At 40.4% G+C, this 18,935-nt stretch overlaps 1 protein-coding gene across 2 annotated transcripts in view; it reads left to right on the top strand.

Moving 5' to 3' along the window:
- The window catches only part of PCCA (propionyl-CoA carboxylase subunit alpha), a 476,944-nt gene that overhangs the window by 390,450 nt on the left and 67,559 nt on the right, over positions 1–18,935 (top strand). For both annotated transcript variants that reach the window (XM_075918750.1, XM_075918752.1), the window contains one exon: positions 6,557–6,610. In XM_075918750.1, coding sequence (XP_075774865.1) covers positions 6,557–6,610 — 54 coding nt within the window. The remainder of the gene's footprint in view (positions 1–6,556; positions 6,611–18,935) is intronic.

The raw sequence follows: 18,935 nt of genomic DNA, 5'->3' as shown, positions 1-18,935 counted from the left end.
GCTGGTCTGTCTGCTGTGAGACCAGTTCTTACAAGGGAGTTGTGAACTTAATTTACACTTGTAAGAGAGAATTGAGATGATTAAATTTTGAAGTACAGGACATTGTTTTCTCAGTGGGAAATTCCTCTTCCTGGGACTGTGTGTGTTCGAATCAACATAGATGCCAGCCGCAGCCTCGAGGCCAGCTTATTGACTTAGCTGCTTCTCTATCCACATATCTGTGTTTCAGCTTCTCAGGATCAGATGAGCCAGCATAGACTATGCTGATATTATTGCTCCTTCTCTGCCCTGTGCTTCAGAGAGGCAAATAAGATGGATGATATGGAGGCAGGCTGTCTGGCCACATTCCACCCCCTGATAGGACACACCACATCCCAGGAATGCAAGATGGTGGCTTGCCAGTGCCTCTTGCCCACCTTGGAGGAATTTAAAAGTACCCAATGGCCTGATTAGAGGGTTTAGGATCTAGGAATTGATTAGGGATCTTTCCTGGTGCTGTGTATCAAATGTGCACACAAGAGATAGCTACATTATCTAGGCATTGCACAATACATAGGGTTATGCAGAAAAGGAGTACAACAATCAAAACAATTACAACAGTGGTCATAATAGAGTGTAGGAAAGGAGTTAAGGAAAGTTCTAGCTGTTGGGCTAACCAATTTAGCCATGAGTTATTTACATTCTTAGTTACAGCATGTCTTATCCCATACCGTTCGTTGCCACTTCCCTTGCCTCCCCCCAAAGTTATTTTGAGGACTGCGGTAGTCGCTGTCATTGAACCATACCAGTCCCCATCTGAAGATGTCACTCTTGTTTCACCAGTCATTTGGGCTGAGAGGGACAAACTCGATTCCCAGTCCAGTGGAAGAGTCAAGTAAGGTGTTCTGGTACAGCAGTAGCAGTTGGGATGAGGAAGAAGACCATGGCGAATTGGAGTGCCATGTCTCATTTCAATAGTCTGTACCTAACAACAGTGGTTGCAAGCGCTACAACAGCAAGCGGTATATATATATACAAAAGTTCATGGTGGTTTCCCGGATCCACACCAGCACTGGGAGGGATCCATCCCACTGGAGCACTGTTCAGGGTCATTGCCTCAGTTTCCTGTGATAAAACATAAGGTTCGCCGGTCTTGGATACAATCCAAGCCTCAGTAATGGTTATTGGTGTTCCAGACTCCTTTTCCCTTGTAGGAGTGCAGTGAATGGATTTGTGTTCCCAAACTGGGGTGTTGGGACAGGGCTATTAAGCCGTTTAGTCCCATGACTGTAAACAACCCTGTTGCCACTGGGGTTGAGTAAGTAAAACCAATTCCTGAAACAATTTCCACTCCAGTTAAAACATACTTTCACCCTTGCTTACTGGTGGGTAGTGTACCAATATAATCTACTTGCCAGGTTGCCCATAGTGCTTTTCCATCTCTTAGTCTGGCAAACCATTGCCCTTCTGTTACATGTTTCCTGAGTTCAGCACATAGGGTGCAAGCTTGTACCAGATCTTTGGCTTGTTTGTGGGTGATAGGCCACCCCCTGGCATGTGCCTGCCGCACCAGCTCATCACTTTCTGTGTGTCCCAAGGTTTCATGTAGCCAAATGTACAGGCGTTCCCAATCCACCTGGGCAGCAAAAATTTGTACTGCTGCATCTGCTAGGTTATTTAGCTGTGCAGCTAGAGTATTATTCTTTTGGACACATGACTTATGCTTAAGGCATGTGGGGTTGCATGCTGGTATATCCATTTCCAATATTCCAATCTATGGTACTGGCCCTTGCCTCACAAGCTAATTGATTGCTGCCAGCTCTGCAAGCTGAGCTGTTCCTTCTATGTTTGTGGTCAGGGGTGCAATGGATGTGTCTGCTGAAACAGCAACAGCCTTCCCTGTCCACTTTCCTTTGAAATAGCCAGGCAGCCTGTATTCACATATAATGTTGAATTTAAAAGCAAGCCAAAAGTGTTATCAACTCAGCCTTGAAAGAGACAGTTAAGTTTCAAAGCTTGAGTTTCTAAACTAATAATTTGGTTTCTAGAAAGTTAAATGTCCTTTGAGTGCCCAACACAAGCACTAACCAATTTGTGCCTTGTCTGTTTGCAATTTTAAGCAAGCAGACATTATCCAAAACAAAATAAAACTAGTTCATTTTGAAATCCACAAAATAGAGTTACAATATAGAGCTCATTCTTTATGCAGTTAACCAATTAAGTTTCAGTAGAATCCCTAATTTTCCTTTGCAGATTTAAAAAAAGTGTTCATAGACAAAATGTTTACATTTGATTGTTTCTTTGCATAGATCGTTTGCACAGTGCTTAAGGAAGAGGCTGCAAAGAAACAAGGTGTCATTTTTAAAACAAGATTTCCCTTCACATATTACAACCATCACTTAATTCCTTCCATTCTCCCATGGAGTCCACCTTTTATCTTCACATTCCCTCAAATCACTTGCTTTGTCCTTTCAAAGAAAATGTTTCTCATTCCTAGTAACTTTCCAATGTCTGCTCTACTTTCCTTATTCCTTCAACTATGTCCATATAGGGCTCCAAACTTTTGCCTTCCCCTTTTCACATGCTAAATGACTTTTCCCAATGACACAGGTTTGTCTACTATTAATTTGGTAAGGAGGGTGAGCTTGTTTACTAAGCCTCATACCTCCTGGTCCTTTTCTTAAGCATATTCCTGAGGGAAGAAAAACAAAAAAAGTAAATCTGAGAGTTGCTTTAACTCTCAGCACCAATCCTTAAGGGAATCTAGCTTTGTCTGAGTACTGAGGGACATGCATTTCTACCTCTCTATGTCTGCAGCAGATGTATCAGCCAATTTTGAAGAACACCTCTTTACAGGTTTTCCACAGAAGACAAAAGTTGCAGCTGTTTCCCTCTCCTTTGAAGTTGAGGGTTTACATATACACAAGTAAGTTAGTCAATTTGTCTTGTAGGTCTGAAATTGTATGGACAGCAATTAACACTTGATCAGACCAAGGGCTATGCCCCAACCTTTGCAAGATTGTGTTCAAAAGGGGTAACATCTTTTACAACTGCCAATTGTCTCAGTCTTCTCTCTGCCTTCTTAAAAGACTGCTTACATTTAAACTTTTCCTAGTATACCCAACCTCCTATTGGGACTAAAATAGCAATACCAATACCTCCTTTTCTTTCTTTCTGGAGGGCTACAATTTGAACTTTCTGATCTCAGCTAGTTTGCTAATCAAACTTAGCTATTACCTGCAAAGCTTCTTTGTGTTGCCAGCTAGGGCATTTACATCGCAAAGGAAATCACAACCTGTTGTGGCTCTTGGAGCTTTCACAGCATTTTAGTCTGTTTGCAGTTTTTCTTTGCTCATTCTATAGTTTACAGGAAAATGTGCAATCTTTGTTTACAACACTACTTAGCCACATTAAACTTTGCATATAGTGTAACTCTTTCTTTATGCTTACAGTTTTCCTGTACCTTCATTAAACAACTTGGACTAAAATGGTCTTACCAAACCAATCTGTTTTAAACCTACAAACAAACAAGATTACTGGACCTTGAAAACTTCATATTATTTACACTATATATATATATATCTACACACAGATACACATACATTCTCTCTGAACCTTTCTTACACTATTTCTACATAGCTGTACAACAATTACATTCCCTTTTTATTCATTGGGGTAGTTCAGTTCCAATAGAACCCCCTCTCTTTAGAGTTCTTTTAGCAGTCTCTCTAATCAAATGTACAGATTTGAATCAAATTTGCCTGGATTATTTACAGACATTCCTTTGGAAAAAGGGCCCATTTTTCCTTCAGAATGGCTGCAAAGAAACCACAGTTTTCTATCTACACCATTTTAGCATTTGCACAACTGCATTTGCTCTCCATTCTCTGCAGAGTTTAAATTCTCTGATTCTCTTGTCTTAAAACACTTTCTTATCTCTAAAATAAAAACTGGCCTTGTTTCAGATATTACTCTTGTAAGTATGCTTAAGGATTTAGATTTCCAGTACTTACTGCCTTTTTCTCAGTTTCTACCACAAGGCTTTCAATCTTATCTGTTACCTGCCTGCTTGTCTGGGCCTGATCCTGTTTTCCTTTTCTGCCTGCTTGCCTGGGCCTGATCCTGTTTTCCTTTTCTAAATGGAAAGTGGCTCCTTTCCACAGACTTAGGCTTTGTTTCATTCTTTAGCTTGCAGGCAGTTCTATACTTACAGAACTGCACCCACAAATCCTCAGGATTTCCCCAATCCTTTCCTAACATTTCTCTATCCAATTTTGGGTTGCCCCAACCTTCCTGGGCAAACCCTTTCTCTATACCACTAAAATCCATGTCTATCATGACAGGCTTCATGTTGCTGTATGTGAACCAATAGCACAATCCTGCCGACTACGCCAATTCTGTCAGCCGACGGTCAGGGCAGTGTGTGTGTGTGTATGTTTCCGAGAAAAGGTTTAACGTCCGTGCCTTTACTGCTAGGACCGGGGTCCCATCGCAGAGGGTGGCCAGCAGGCCAACAGACGCCCCGTTATATAGGAAGAGCTTATTACATCTTAGATTTCAGCTGCTAGAATTTCATAATTCCTTCGCAGCGGGCAGCCTTGAGGAAAGACTGAAAGATGCCCCAGTGGGTCCTGTCACCTGGGAGTGACACAGATCCAAACGCCCAAGCTCTTCCTATAACTGTCCCTTTAGACCGGCTGAAGTTCTTTTAAATTGTGCTTGGTTCTGTTACAGCAACTGAAGGAGGAAGGTTAAAGCTTAAACAGTTACAGGTTTATTGAGGAAGCTTATAAATCATATGGTTACAATGGCTATTGCTCTATTTCTTAACTATTAGCAAAATATAGGTCTTAAAAATGGTTACAAAGAAGATAAAGATAGAAAAATAGAAATAATGGTACCAAGTAACAGCTTACTCTTTCTATGTGTACACTTAAGACAGAGGACCACATCCAGGTACCATTTTTACCCCCTTCTGTGCCTCTCGACTCCAGCATGTCAGGCCAGGGCCGGTCCCTCAATTCCTAGGAAAGACGAAAATACGAGGTGGGCGTCCCCATAGAACCTCGGGAGGTCAAACACCTAACCCGACCAGCAGGTAGAGGGTAGAATGACACTCAAAGTGAGTGTGTGCTGGGCCCATCTTTTATAATCATGGGGTCACGTATTTCTCTTTCTTATCTTAATTGCCAATTGATGCTGGTCTGTCTGCTGTGAGACCAGTTCTTACAAGGGAGTTGTGAACTTAATTTACACTTGTAAGAGAGAATTGAGATGATTAAATTTTGAAGTACAGGACATTGTTTTCTCAGTGGGAAATTCCTCTTCCTGGGACTGTGTGTGTTCGAATCAACATAGATGCCAGCCGCAGCCTCGAGGCCAGCTTATTGACTTAGCTGCTTCTCTATCCACATATCTGTGTTTCAGCTTCTCAGGATCAGATGAGCCAGCATAGACTATGCTGATATTATTGCTCCTTCTCTGCCCTGTGCTTCAGAGAGGCAAATAAGATGGATGATATGGAGGCAGGCTGTCTGGCCACAAGGGTTGGGCCAAAAGAAATTAGATGAGGTTCAGAGTCCTGAACTTAGAATGGAAGCATCCCATGTACTGCTACAAACTGGGGACCGACTTGCTAGGCAGCAGTCCTGCAGGAAAGGATCTGTGAATTACAGAAGAGAAGAAGCTGGATATGAATCAACAGTGTGCTCTTGTTGCCAGGAAAGATAGTGGCATATTGTGGTGCATTAGTAGGCGTATTGCCAGCAGATCGAGAGAAGTGATTATTTCCTTCTATTTGGCAGTGGTGAAGCCACATCTGGAGTATTATGTCCAGTTTTGCCCCTCACCCCACATTGCTATAGAAAGATAAATTGGGGAGAGTCAGGCAGAGTGCAACACAAATTATTAGAGATCTGGGCACATGACTTATGGGGAGAGGCTGAGAAACTGGGCTTATTTGTTCTGCGGAATAGAAGAGTGAACTGGGATTTGATAGCTGCCTTTAACTACCTGATGGGTGATTCCAAAGAATATTAAGCTAGGTTGTTCTCAGTGGTTGCAGATGATAGAACGAGAAGCAGTGGTCTCAAATTATAGTGTATGAGGGGGTCTAGATTGGATATTAAGAAAAACTATCTCACTAGCAGGTTGGTGAAACACTAGAACAGATCACCTAGGGAGGTGGTGGAATCTCCATCCTTTTCAGTTTTCTAAGGTCAGGCTTGACAAAACCTTGGCTGGAATGATTTGCTTGGGGTTGGTCCTGCATTGAGCAGGGAGTTGGACTAGATGATTTCCTGACATCTCTTCCAACCCTAATATTCTATGATTCTGTGTTTGTTTTCAGCACTCTTCAAAGTAAATTTGTTAAATCAAAAACTGTAATTTGAGTTTATGCATGAATCAGCTTCTTAGCATTGAAGCTTTTAAATACATTTTTGCATTATACTTATTCAGTGCAAACGTATTTCTCTACATGCTTTTTGGTTATTTCCTGCAGGCCTTACAAAAAGAAAATAGCACTGCTTCAATTTACAGAGAAAACTCCTAATTAATTTTTACACGTTTCTTTCAGTGCCTCTCTCGAGATGCAGCTGGAAACATAAGCATTCAGTTTCTAGGCACAGTGGTGAGTATTCAAGATCTACTACACTATTTTAATGCATACATAACATAGAACTTCACAAGAAAATAGGCAATTCATAATAACTGCATATATAATCCTGTGTTCATGATTTTTTTCAATATCTGTTTTAAGATATGTTTGCTTCAATGTATAGGATTCATAAAACCCCCATTCCAGATATTTCAAACTGGATGGCAGCAAAACTGTCCTTCCGTGAATGCCTCAAAATGTTTCTATTCCACATTTTACTTCACGTGAGTGTATACCTTTTTGGCTCCTAGAAGGATAAGGTGTAAATGAAAATACACTTTTAAGAAATAATAGACTTTAAACTTGTATTGTATTGGAATATATTCAGATTTCATTCCATTTTTTTCCTTCCCCCACTCTATGATCAGCCACTGGTGTTCTGACATCTTTCTCTGGGCCCAGGGTTGATTTTTTCACTTTGTACACTTCACCCTCAAAGCATTGTAACAGTCATCCTCCCAGCTAGGGAGAACTAGAGGGCAATAGTTTTTTTTAATGGGTGATTCAAAGCACTTTCTCCATCATCATCATCATCTCACTGTACTCTGAGGAGCTGAGGGGGCTCTTTCTACAGCCAGATCTCTAGCATGGGAGGACTAAGTAATCAGACTGATCCTCTGCCTCTTTCTTTTATCTTGGGTACGCATTTGAAAGATGGAAAACAAAATTGGGTGTTAAGTGATAGATGCTTCTAAGTCTGTGTACTCTGTATCAAAATGGTATCTTAATTCTGTCAGTGGTTAAAGTGATACTTAAAGTATCATAATTGAATTTTTCCAAGTTAATTATAAACTTAAGGTTTTGAAGAGGAAAAAAAAGTAAAATTAAATTACCTGTAATAACACCTGTTCAGGGGTTGTGCTTTTACTTGGGTTTCATGCATTACCAATCACATTATTGGTATTTAACAATCAGCACAAAATGTCCTATTTTTGAAGTTGGGCTTTGGCACTGGTCATTTATTTTGCAGGAAAGGATGTTGCTACGTGGCTGATAGTCTTACCTCAGAAAAAAAATACTTCAGGCTGTCTCACATAAGCATACTAACACACATCTTGGTTGTTTAACAGTAAAACATCAAAGTAAACTTTAATCAAAATTCTATTTCTCAGCCTCAGCAAACTTTGAAAGGTACTGGTCAAATCCATGACTAGTGACTTTCTTTTTTTAAGTCAGATGTGAGTATGTGTTTTAATTATTTATTACTATTAGTATTAATTTATAATATGATAATTTCAGGAGTCCCATTGATACACCAGTACCTCATTGTGTGGTAAGCTCTACAGACACAAAAAAGGCAGTCCATATCCTAAAAACCTTACAGTCTTAATGTGCTTTTAGCTTTAAGAAGGTGAGAGTAAAACAAATAGTGTACATTTGTTTAATTCGCTATTGCTGACGACTACTATCTTAACTAAAACTGATATTTATTAGCTCACGTTGCTTTAGCAGTCCTGCATCTTTTCAGAAAACCTAATTATTTAACGAAGAAGAAAAAAAATATGTTTTTGGAGAGGGGGAAGGAGGAGGAGAAGTTAAAAGAAAGCCACTTAGTGTGCACTGTCAGCCATTTAATGAATATGATGTAATATAAACTAGTCCTGACATGTTTCGTGTTGGTTGAAGGTAAAGAGAAAATTTTAATCAGCAGATTAGAGAAACAGTAATGGATACAAACCTTTTTCTAAGTCTGCTTTCCAGGCTCTATGTAAGATATTTTCAGGGTTTAGAAGCAGAATTGATCACCCCATGCTATGGAAAAAGTTAGCATTCTTCTGACTTGTGATAGGTGAAAGTTGGAGGGATGCATGGTTAAATAAGAGAATTCTGAACTTTGTCGTCTTTGCCAGTTTCTTGGTACCTCAAAGTCCTCCTCTCTACCTGTGTTGCTCTCCATGGTATCTATGCTCCTCTTCATGCTCCTCACCTTTTCACCTTCCTTCCTCATGTCTTTATTTTTATTAACTAATTTCCTGCCTTCCCTGCACGTCAATCTAGTGCTCAATATAGAAGAAGAGATTTAAAAAAATCAGAACTGACATATTTGTCAGCTGTCACTGAGCACTTTGTTTATGTACTGTGCCCCTTTTCTATACCATGTATCTGAGTTTTTCATCAGATTATACACTCTGGGCCAAGAACAGCATCTTCCTATATGTTTATAGGGCATAGGGAAAAGGGCTGGTATGGATTAGTGCTTTTGGAGCTCTGCTATAATATTAATAATAATAATAACTAACAAAATATATTTCAAAGCCAATAAAGAGCATCCCTTTCTCCACTTCTAGAATCTGTTTTTAAGAACTCCAGTATGTAAACATTGTCTTTAGTAGCAGAAATAGGGCTAGTCGGTGCATTAGGAGGTTGGCTGTGAGTTTTTTCCCCTACGAACACTGTATGCTTGAAATAAATGTTTGGTGATATATGATATGTAGATTCTTCAGTATGGGTATGTCTACACTGCCACCCTAGTTCGAACTAGAATCATAGAATCATAGGACTGGAAGGGACCTCGAGAGGTCATCGAGTCCAGTCCCCCGCCCTCCAGGCAGGACCAAGCTCCGTCTACACCATCCCTGACAGATGACTATCCAACCTGTTCTTAAATATCTCCAGCGAGGGAGATTCCACCACCTCCCTTGGCAATTTATTCCAATATTTGATCACCCTGACAGTTAGGAATTTTTTACTAATGTCCAATCTAAACCTCCCTTGCTGCACTTTAAGCCCATTACTCCTTGTCCTGTCCTCAGAAACCAAGAGGAACAAATTTTCTCCTTCCTCCTTGTTACATCCTTTTAGATATTTGAAAACCGCTATCATGTCCCCCCTTAATCTTCTTGTTTCCAAACTAAACAAGCCCAGTTCATGAAGCCTGGCTTCATAGGTCATGTTCTCTAGACCTTTAATCATTCTTGTCGCTCTTCTCTGTACCCTTTCCAATTTCTCCACATCTTTCTTGAAATGTGGCGCCCAGAACTGGACACAGTACTCCAGCTGAGGCCTAACTAGTGCAGAGTAGAGTGGCAGAATGACTTCACGAGTTTTGCTTACACAACACACCTGTTGATACTTCCTAGAATCATACAGGCAGTCCCCGACTTACGCGGATCCGCCTTATGTCGGATCCGCACTTACGAACGGGGCTTTTCTCGCCCCGGAGCTCGCGGGCGGCGGGACCGCCCAGAGCGCAGCGGTCCCGCCACCACATCCTCCAGGGCGAGAAAAGCTGCTCCGGGTCTCCCTGGTGTGCTGGGGGGGACTCCCCAGCACAGCAGAGAGACCCAAGCAAAGCTGCACAGGCGGCGGGACCCCACTGCCCGTGCGGCTTTGCTCCTTTGCCCCGGAGCAAAACCGGACAGGCAGCGGGGTCCCCCGCCTCTGCGGCTTTGCTCCTGTCTCCCTGCTGTGCTGGGGGGGCGGGGACTCCCACCCAGCACAGCAGGGAGACAGGAGCAAAGCCGCAGAGGCGGCGGGACCTCTGCGCCTCCGCGGCTTTGCTCGGGTCTCCCTGGTCTGCTGGGAGGGGAGGGGGCGCAGCTAGTGCCCCCCCCCCCCAGCAGACCAGGCTTTTGTTGCGGGACGCCTGGGGTAGAGCAGCTGGGGTGCTGCTGGGTTGGTCCTGCGGGGACCTACCCGGCAGTGCCCCAGCTGTTCTGTCCCAGGAGTCCAGATTCAGCCACTGTTGAAACTGATCAGCGGCTGATTCCAGGAAGGTGGGGGCAGAGCAACTCTGCCTAGAGCTTCCTCTAGTCAGCCGCTGATCAGTTTCAGCAGCGGCTGAATCTGGAGCCAGTTCCGACTTACATACAAATTCAACTTAAGAACAAACCTATAATCCCTATCTTGTACGTAACCCGGGGACTGCCTGTATTTGCTTTTTTTGCAACAGCATCACACTGTTGACTCATATTCAACTTGTGGTCCACTATGACCCCTAGATCCCTTTCCGCCATGCTCCTTCCTAGACAGTTGCTTCCCATCTTGTATGTATGGAACTGATTGTTCCTTCCTAAGTGGAGCACTTTGCATTTCTCTTTATCAAACTTCATCCTGTTTACCTCTGACCATTTCTCTAACTTGCTAAGGTCATTTTGAATTATGTCCCTATCCTCCAAAGAAGTTGCAACCCCACCCAGTTTGGTATCATCTGCAAACTTAATAAGCGTACTCTCTATCCCAATATCTACATCATTGATGAAGATATTGAACAGTACGGGTCCCAAAACAGACCTTTGAGGAACTCCACTTGTTATCCCTTTCCAGCAGGATTTAGCACCGTTAACAACAACTCTCTGACTGCGGTTATCCAGCCAATTATGCACCCACCTTATCGTGGCCCTATCTAAGTTATATTTGCCTAGTTTATCAATAAGAATATCATGCGAGACCGTATCAAATGCCTTACTAAAATCTAGGTATATGACATCCACCGCTTCTGCCTTATCCACAAGGCTCGTTATCCTATCAAAGAAAGCTATCAGATTAGTTTGGCATGACTTGTTCTTCACAAACCCATGCTGGCTATTCCCTATCACTTTATTACCTTCCAAGTGTTTGCATATGATTTCCTTAATTACCTGCTCCATTATCTTCCCTGGGACAGACGTTAAACTGACCGGTCTGTAGTTTCCTGGGTTGTTCTTATTCCCCTTTTTATAGATGGGCACAATATTTGCCCTTTTCCAGTCTTCTGGACTCTCCCCTGTCTTCCATGATTTTTCAAAGATCATAGCTAAAGGCTCAGATACCTCCTCTATCCTCTAACTAGAGTGGCTAATGTAGGCATTTGAACTTGCAAATGAAGCCCGGGATTTAAATATCCCAGGCTTCATTTGCATATTCCTGGGCGGGCGCCATTTTTAAATGCCTGTACTTAGAACTACCTGCCCGCAGCTACACGTGGAACGTACTAGGTATTTCGAATTAGAGCTCCTTGCAGGAGGAATAACGGTAGTTCAAATTAGGAGCTTTAATTCGAACTACTTAGTCCGTGCCGCGTGTAGCCATGGGCAGGTAGTTCGAACTACGGGCATTTAAAAATGGCATCCACCCGGGAGCATGCAAATGAAGCCCGGGATATTTAAATCCCAGGCTTCATTTTCAAGTTTGAATGCCGACATTAGCAATCCTAGTTCGAATTAGGGTGACAGTGTAGACATATCCTATCTTGCTTGCATATGCTATTCATCACTCTAGAAATTGCTTAGTAAAACCATTTTATATGATTTTAATATTCTATTGAAAGACGAAAAATAGCTTCAAGCATTCTCTGTTTCACGCGTACACAAATTCATCGTGAGTTTCAGTGCTGCAAGCAGCATGGTGCTACTTAGCACACACACCATTTACCTTTCCATCAGCACATGTTTTTAGAACCAGCTGATTGGGAGCATAGTCATCCAACTTGTCATGAGGGCATCAGCTCAGATAAAATAATTCACTTGATTCTTTGACATTAGACAGTAAAAACAGTTTTGCTACTGGTTTTTTTTTTATAAGAAATGAGTCTCAACGTCATTGTGCCAGCTGATAGACACTGAAGAGAAGCAGAGAGTGCTTCTCTGTTAGAAACCTAGTTGGTAACCCATGTGGTTAGTTGATGGACAGGAGAATTCAGCTTTGGTAGAAACACGTGCAATTTAAAAAAAAGCTTTGATTTGATTATTAATGCATAATATATAGTAAACTTGTGGAAATGTTCTGTTAAGTAGTATCAAAGGTACATGTTTTTGCTGTTTTAAAATGGAAAAAAATCATGCTACTGTTTCCAAATGAAATAGGATGACGAGTTTGATTTCCACAGTGTTGACATAATTCAGATGATCTAAATAGGGTTTTTTTTGTAATTCTTTCCTGTTACTGGACATGATGAGAATTTCCTTGCTATTTGGGCCTTTCTCTTAAGTTAGTTCATAGTGGCATTAGACAGTTTATGCATAGAGTAATAGTAACATTGAGGAGACACAGACCTGGATCAGGGCCCTGTTGCACTAGGAGTAGTAGAAACAGAATGAGAGAGGCCTGAAAAAATTAAAATCTAAGAAACAGATGTATGCAGGCAGAGAGGGAAAGTATAAGGAAACCAGGAAAACAACTCTTTCTCAATTACCTCAAGACATTGATTCTACTCTTTCTCTAAAAACTTGAAGATTTTCAACAATAAGAGATCTAAAATTAGGCTTATAATGCCTTATTTAGGCATGTGCCTGATTATCAAAAGGTACACACCCTAGGTGCACCCATTATCTTCTGCTGACCTCAGTGGGAGCTGTTGGCTCCTCGGTACTTTTGAAATCTGGCAAGGCTGTATATATAGATATAGGTGCCTAACTTTAGGCTCTGGCAAAGATTATTACCTCACATAACTTTTGATATCCTATGTTGCAACTCTGATGAGTCCTCCTGGACCCAAACCTTTTATCCCACATGCTCATAAGAACATAAGAACGGCTATCCTGGATCAGACCAAAGGTCCATCTAGCCCAGTATCATGTCTTCCAACAGTGGCTAATGCCAGATTCCCCAGAGGGAGGGAACACAACAGGCAATCTTCCCGTGACCCCTCTCCTGTCAACCATTTCAAGACAAAATGCAGAGTTGGGATTGGGCAAAGTTTAGGCATCATCTCTTTGTCTCTGGACGTCTAGGCACACACTCCAGGTGCAGACGATCTCTGAAACCCTTCTGGCAGAGGCAGTCCCTGAAACTGCTGCTGGTTCTCCCAAGCCTCCCTGGAAGCTGGTACACTCTTCTAGAGTTCCACCAAAGCTGTTGACCCTCATGTTTACTATTTTTTGCGGGGGGGAGGCACTATGGAACAGAGTAAACAAGTCTCTCTAATGGATCTAAAAGTCACTGTATTCTTACAAAGCAATTTAAAAAAACAGCTCAAGAGAGAAGCTGCAGAATTTGCTTTCATTTGCAAATTTAACACATTTAACCAAGGTTTGAACAAAGACATGAACTGGATTGGCCATTATATTCAACACCTTAATGACATCAAAAGCTAAGTATCAATCACTTGCAGCCCACTCTGTTTGCCTCATTTAGCCCAGACACTCTAACTGACAAGATTTTTTTCCTTCTCTTTCCCTCCTCATCTCCCCTCTTTTTCTGCTATTTATTTGTACCTTTGGACCCCTTGCTCCATTCATCTGAAGAAATGGGTTGTGCCCACAAAAACTCATGATACTATCCACATTTTTTGTTAGTCTTTAAGCTGCTGCAGGACCATTCGTTGTTTTTTAAGTTTTTTTAAGTAGCACATAGACTTCGCAGAGAAATTTTTAAACAGAGGTTCTTTGCTCATAGAGAAAGCACAAGAGCAAGATCTACAGATCTGTGGAAAATCAACACAACTGGCACAAATTTCTTCGCTAGCATCCTCACTACTTTTGGGTTTTCGCTGTTCTTTCAAAGGTCCCAGTACCTCCTCCTTTTCAGCCATAAGGGCCTCTGTCTTTCCTGCAACAAGCTTCCCTTAGATTGTTCAGAATTGGTGGCTAAAAGTTTCCCCATATGTCCCTTTTTAACAGCAGCTCTGAATACCTTTTTCTCTACTCCTTTTTTGCTATGGAGTTTTCATTATTCCAACCCCATCCCCTAAAAGCAGTCTGGGAGAACAAACTTCCTTTAATATTCTTAATAGTTCTATCAGAGCTGAGTCATTCAATTTTAGCAATTTTTTGTTTGTTCTGTACTGACTTCCAGACAGGTTTTGTGACATATGTGACCAATGTTTGCTAGCAAAATAGCTGCTTCAATACACATCGAAGGTTAGAATTATACACAGAGTTTGTAAAATCAATCAAAATTAATAGTTTTACTTAGACAAATTCACCAAATCATCACATCCTGTTACCTGGCTTATTGAATACTTGTTGTTTTGTGTACCTATAATAAATCTGTGAATTGTTATAGATTAAAGCTAGGGCTACAAGAACATAACTCTTCAGTTTTTCTCCTGATAATGGGCTTGCATGAGTATTTGTTTATTTCTCAAACTCCTTTCCTGTAAAATTGCTGATGCTTATAAATTGTTGGGGAACTTTTCAAGCAAGATTTAGTCAGTTTTTTTCTTCTGTTGTCTCTTTCTTGCATGCTTGCATGATCCAATTAAGCAGTGGCAAAGAATGTGAAGCTTTCACTGCTTTGAAACTATGACTCAGGTTACAATGGGTTATGTTTAATAATCTGCATTTTTTACCTATACATATCAGTCCAATTCTGATCATGCTTGCTTTTCAATATATAGTACTTCTGAAATTTCAGATTTGAAAGCATGTGTGGATTTTCAAAAGCAATTTTGAAATCTGTTAAAGCTACAGATTTTATATTTAATGGCATGTGCTGACAGTATTAATAGCAAGGAGAGAAATAATGTTGCCCTCTTTTTAATCTTGCAAAGTCTACTCTAGTTTTCCATGGGTCTTTTTGTTGTTTGGTTTTGTTTTCCCAAAATACCTTTCATTGTGTTTTTCCCCACATCAAGAGTTAAAGTTTGCTCCTCCAGAGTAAGTAGTGGGTTTGGCCTCTCGAGCCTGAAGATCACCTGGGAGTGTTGCTAGTATGAATTGAGTTCCTCTGAAGTCATAGCAGTCATTGGACTCATCCTTTTTTACTCTAGTATGATTTCTGGCAAGGGAGTTAGTGCAGAAGGGACTCTAGGGGAAAGTTAATAATTGCACCAGGAAATATTATTTTATGTGTGTATTCCTTTGAGTATGATAGCTCACATACTCTGGTCTGCTGTCACTCCAAAAATGGAGACCATGTATGCTGCTCAGAGCAGGGAGTGAGTGCCATACAAACAATTCCCTTTCAGTTATGTTCCATAGTTTAAAAACATAATAATGTATTAAGATGTATTTTGGAGGTGGGATTACAAAAAGTGCTTACGTAATTTGAGTACAAACCTCCCTGAATGTCGATAGGACTTCTGTTCCTAAATCACTTAGATGGTTTAGAAAATCCCAGCTGGAATCTCAAAGAAGTAAGTAAATACTAATGTAGTTCTTTGTGATTAGTTGTCTTTCTTTTAAAAAACAAAAAATCCTCAAGAAATTATTTCTGTTTATCAGCTGTAATATTTGAATAATTCCAGTTAATCTTTGAAGTTCGTGCTTGTTCAGAAATGGGCAGGGTCCCAAGTTTGTTGCTTCAGTTGCTGAAAAGTTAAGTTAGAATGCAGAACAGTATATATGTGTGGATTGGACTGACTATCTTTTGTAATGGCCAAAAATACCCCCAATTCCTTAAGGCCTAGATTTCAAAAAATGGGGTTACAGCCATTAGGTACCTAAAGTCTTATTCAGGCTGAATACTGATTAACTCCCATTGGCTTCAGTTGTGTAGAGCTGCTGGGTGCCCAGTGCTCTTTGGAAATATGGAGAGTTGCTTAGGTACCTAAATAAGGACTTAAGAAACTAAGTAGCAGTCAGTTATTTAAATCTTGGCCATTGTATTTAAATGAAAGCTTAACATTTCCAGTGAGCATATGCAATGGTGTCATTCGTAGGGTATGAATGTAGTATTTGAATGTCCCAGACAAATGAACAGTACTTTGTAACATCCTCTGTATTTTGTTTGATTATACTGCCTCATATTCAGCTTCTTGATGTGTTCCACACCAAGGACAAGGGTTTGGTCTTGATGGCTTCTTGAAAGATAGGTTAATAGGTTACTAAAGCATAGTTTAATTATTTTGCTATGGGTGAATTTAAGACCTACAAGCAGTGGTTGAATACTGCCATATGAAGATGATTACATCATTGTGAATGTTGAGCCTTTCTTTTTTGAGGAAGATTCCTGCTGCCAAAAAAACCCCAAACATATGTGTATCCTGCGTTTTTTAAACAGCTTTCTGATAGCTGCAGCTTTGGCATTTACCCAAGAGCTGTTTAGGAGATATTAATTTATATGGCTGAGAAGCTTAACTAGGATCTTAATGAAACAAAGACATGATGAAGTTAGTAAAGCTAATTTAAGTCTCAGAATGTACATTTTAAATTAAGTTTTTATTGATAATAAATATACTTTGTTTCTCATTAGTCTTCTAAGCATCAGCGGTAATATCTGTAAAATAAAACATGTTTTACCAAGATTTAACATTAAGAACGCTATTAATATGACCCTTGGTACAGGAGAACAATTAGATTTCAAAGTGAGCATTTAAGATGTAACAGCGATTAATGACAACCATCGAAAACAATTTTGAACTCCATCGGTTTAACTCAGGAGGGTAAACTTAATATGATAATATATCTAGTTGAATTGTATCAGCTTAGCAGGAAAGTATGCAAATATGTGACCCTTACCTAGCATCTAAATGGATGCTGTGTTGATAGATTTATCAGTTCCATTAAAGAACTTTAGGGAACTTTGGAATTTCAGCAATTGTTCCCTTGGAGGCTGAAAACCAAACCTGATCTCATACTGGGACCATTCTGGTCTGCATATTTCCATAATTTGCCTTTGCTACTAATATGACAGCAAGAAGCAAATAACTGTTTCTAATAATATCAAATAGAGTTGTGGAGGACAGCATTTTAATGTAGTAAAAGACCTCCCCGTGGGGTTGTTATTGCCACTGTAGAACAGCAGTTACACAGTTGCAACAATAGTCTCTTAATTGATTCGTTTAATTAGCAAGAGATGAAGCCTGTGCTCCATCTTGTCTTCTGATATCATGGGGGCAGCTAAAGAAAGAATTCTTTGCATTTGTCATACTTTATACTCAGGTATAAGCACAGTAAATGCAAAGTTCCAAATTCATTTTCCTGCAAAGCAAAGTTTGAATTTTTTTTGCCTTTAAAGATTTATATTATGTTTTTTATTATTAAGGTCTGCTTCACTCTTGAAGTCTAGGAACAGAATTTATGACAAAGCATTGATGTATTAGCGGAGGAAATTTGTAATCCAGATTTGCTTGCATTTTTAACCTAAATATGCAAGAAAGAACCATAGGAATAGTGGATCATTTTATTAACAGTTCACTAGATTTTGTCTGGAAGAAATAAGGTCAGATTACTGAAACTGGCCATCTGCCTTGTGCCAGATTTTTAGTTGTATTTTTGTTTCCCCTCTGGATAGACAATGAATTTACATGGCCACATGGTATAGTCGATAGCATGTGTGAGAAAAGAGATTCTCTTTGGGCTTGATTGTGAATAAGGATATGATAATGTTTGTTTCTGGGAAATGAGGTAACTTTTATTCAGTATGTTTTAAAGGCATGTAAAATAAAAATAAATATATTTATTTTTAATTTTCTTTTCTTTTCCTTAGTTTAGTTTTTGTCTTCTGTTCAAGGTTATTCTTCCTTATGGAGGGAAAATATTTCTTAGAAGAAGACACACTTCTTGTTAAATGCTAATTAAGAAAACGAAGGTTACATTGGCATACTTCCATTGTCATAATACTGACCTAAAATAAAAGAACTCTTGTAAGTCTAAAATAAATGACAATAGGGAACGTGAAATTCATCCATGTGCTCAGAAGATGGAAGATCTGTCTCTCTGTTTTTATAGTGAGTGCTGCAGCACACAAGGTGCTGAGTTAGGAAGCACTGTGCACTTTGCTGATCTCCATGTAGCATAGGGATAATGTGCTATTGAAATAGGCCATCTTTTTGAGGGACTGTAAATGAAGAGCCGGTTCGTTTACAATCATTAAGGTTCTCGTGGCAATTTGTACAAGCCCCATAGCACTTTCCATTCTCAATGTGTTGGCCAAATTCCACGTTGTGTAATTACCATCTGTCTACATAAATTCCCACCACAGTTTCAGCAGTATTTGGTACTATGCATTTCCTTCTTAACCTGTTATGGTGCTGCTGTGCATTGTTAACAGCTGCAGTGGATGTATTTCAAATGCAGGTGAAGTGGTTCCTCTGCATTTCTTCAGTGATTTTTTGTGATCTCATTGCCATGGTGTCTGGGTACTGTGGCAGTCAGATGTCACCGATGTGGTATCCTAACAGGTCTTCTGCCCCATCGATGATAACCAGTCAGCTGTGTGTTCGGCCCCTCTTTATGATGCATTGGTTTGTGCAAGTAGCTAACACAGCAGAGTCTGAGAGCCCCCCCCAAGGACCACAAAAACGGATAAGGATTGAAGGCACCAGGCCAAGTTGACTGTAGTCAAAACACAGTTCTAGCTTCTCTAGATCAGATACCAACAGTTAGACTAAGACGTATGTATGCTTGTTACAATGGACACGACTCAGTCATTGACATGGCATCCCCACTATCCTCTAGGTCAAAGACAGTTACCTCAGGGTACATTTTTATACACA

This window comes from Pelodiscus sinensis, chromosome 1 (genome assembly GCF_049634645.1).
Source record: "Pelodiscus sinensis isolate JC-2024 chromosome 1, ASM4963464v1, whole genome shotgun sequence".
NCBI classification, from domain to species: Eukaryota; Metazoa; Chordata; order Testudines; family Trionychidae; genus Pelodiscus; species Pelodiscus sinensis.
This window is presented reverse-complemented; position numbering and strand designations above follow the sequence as displayed.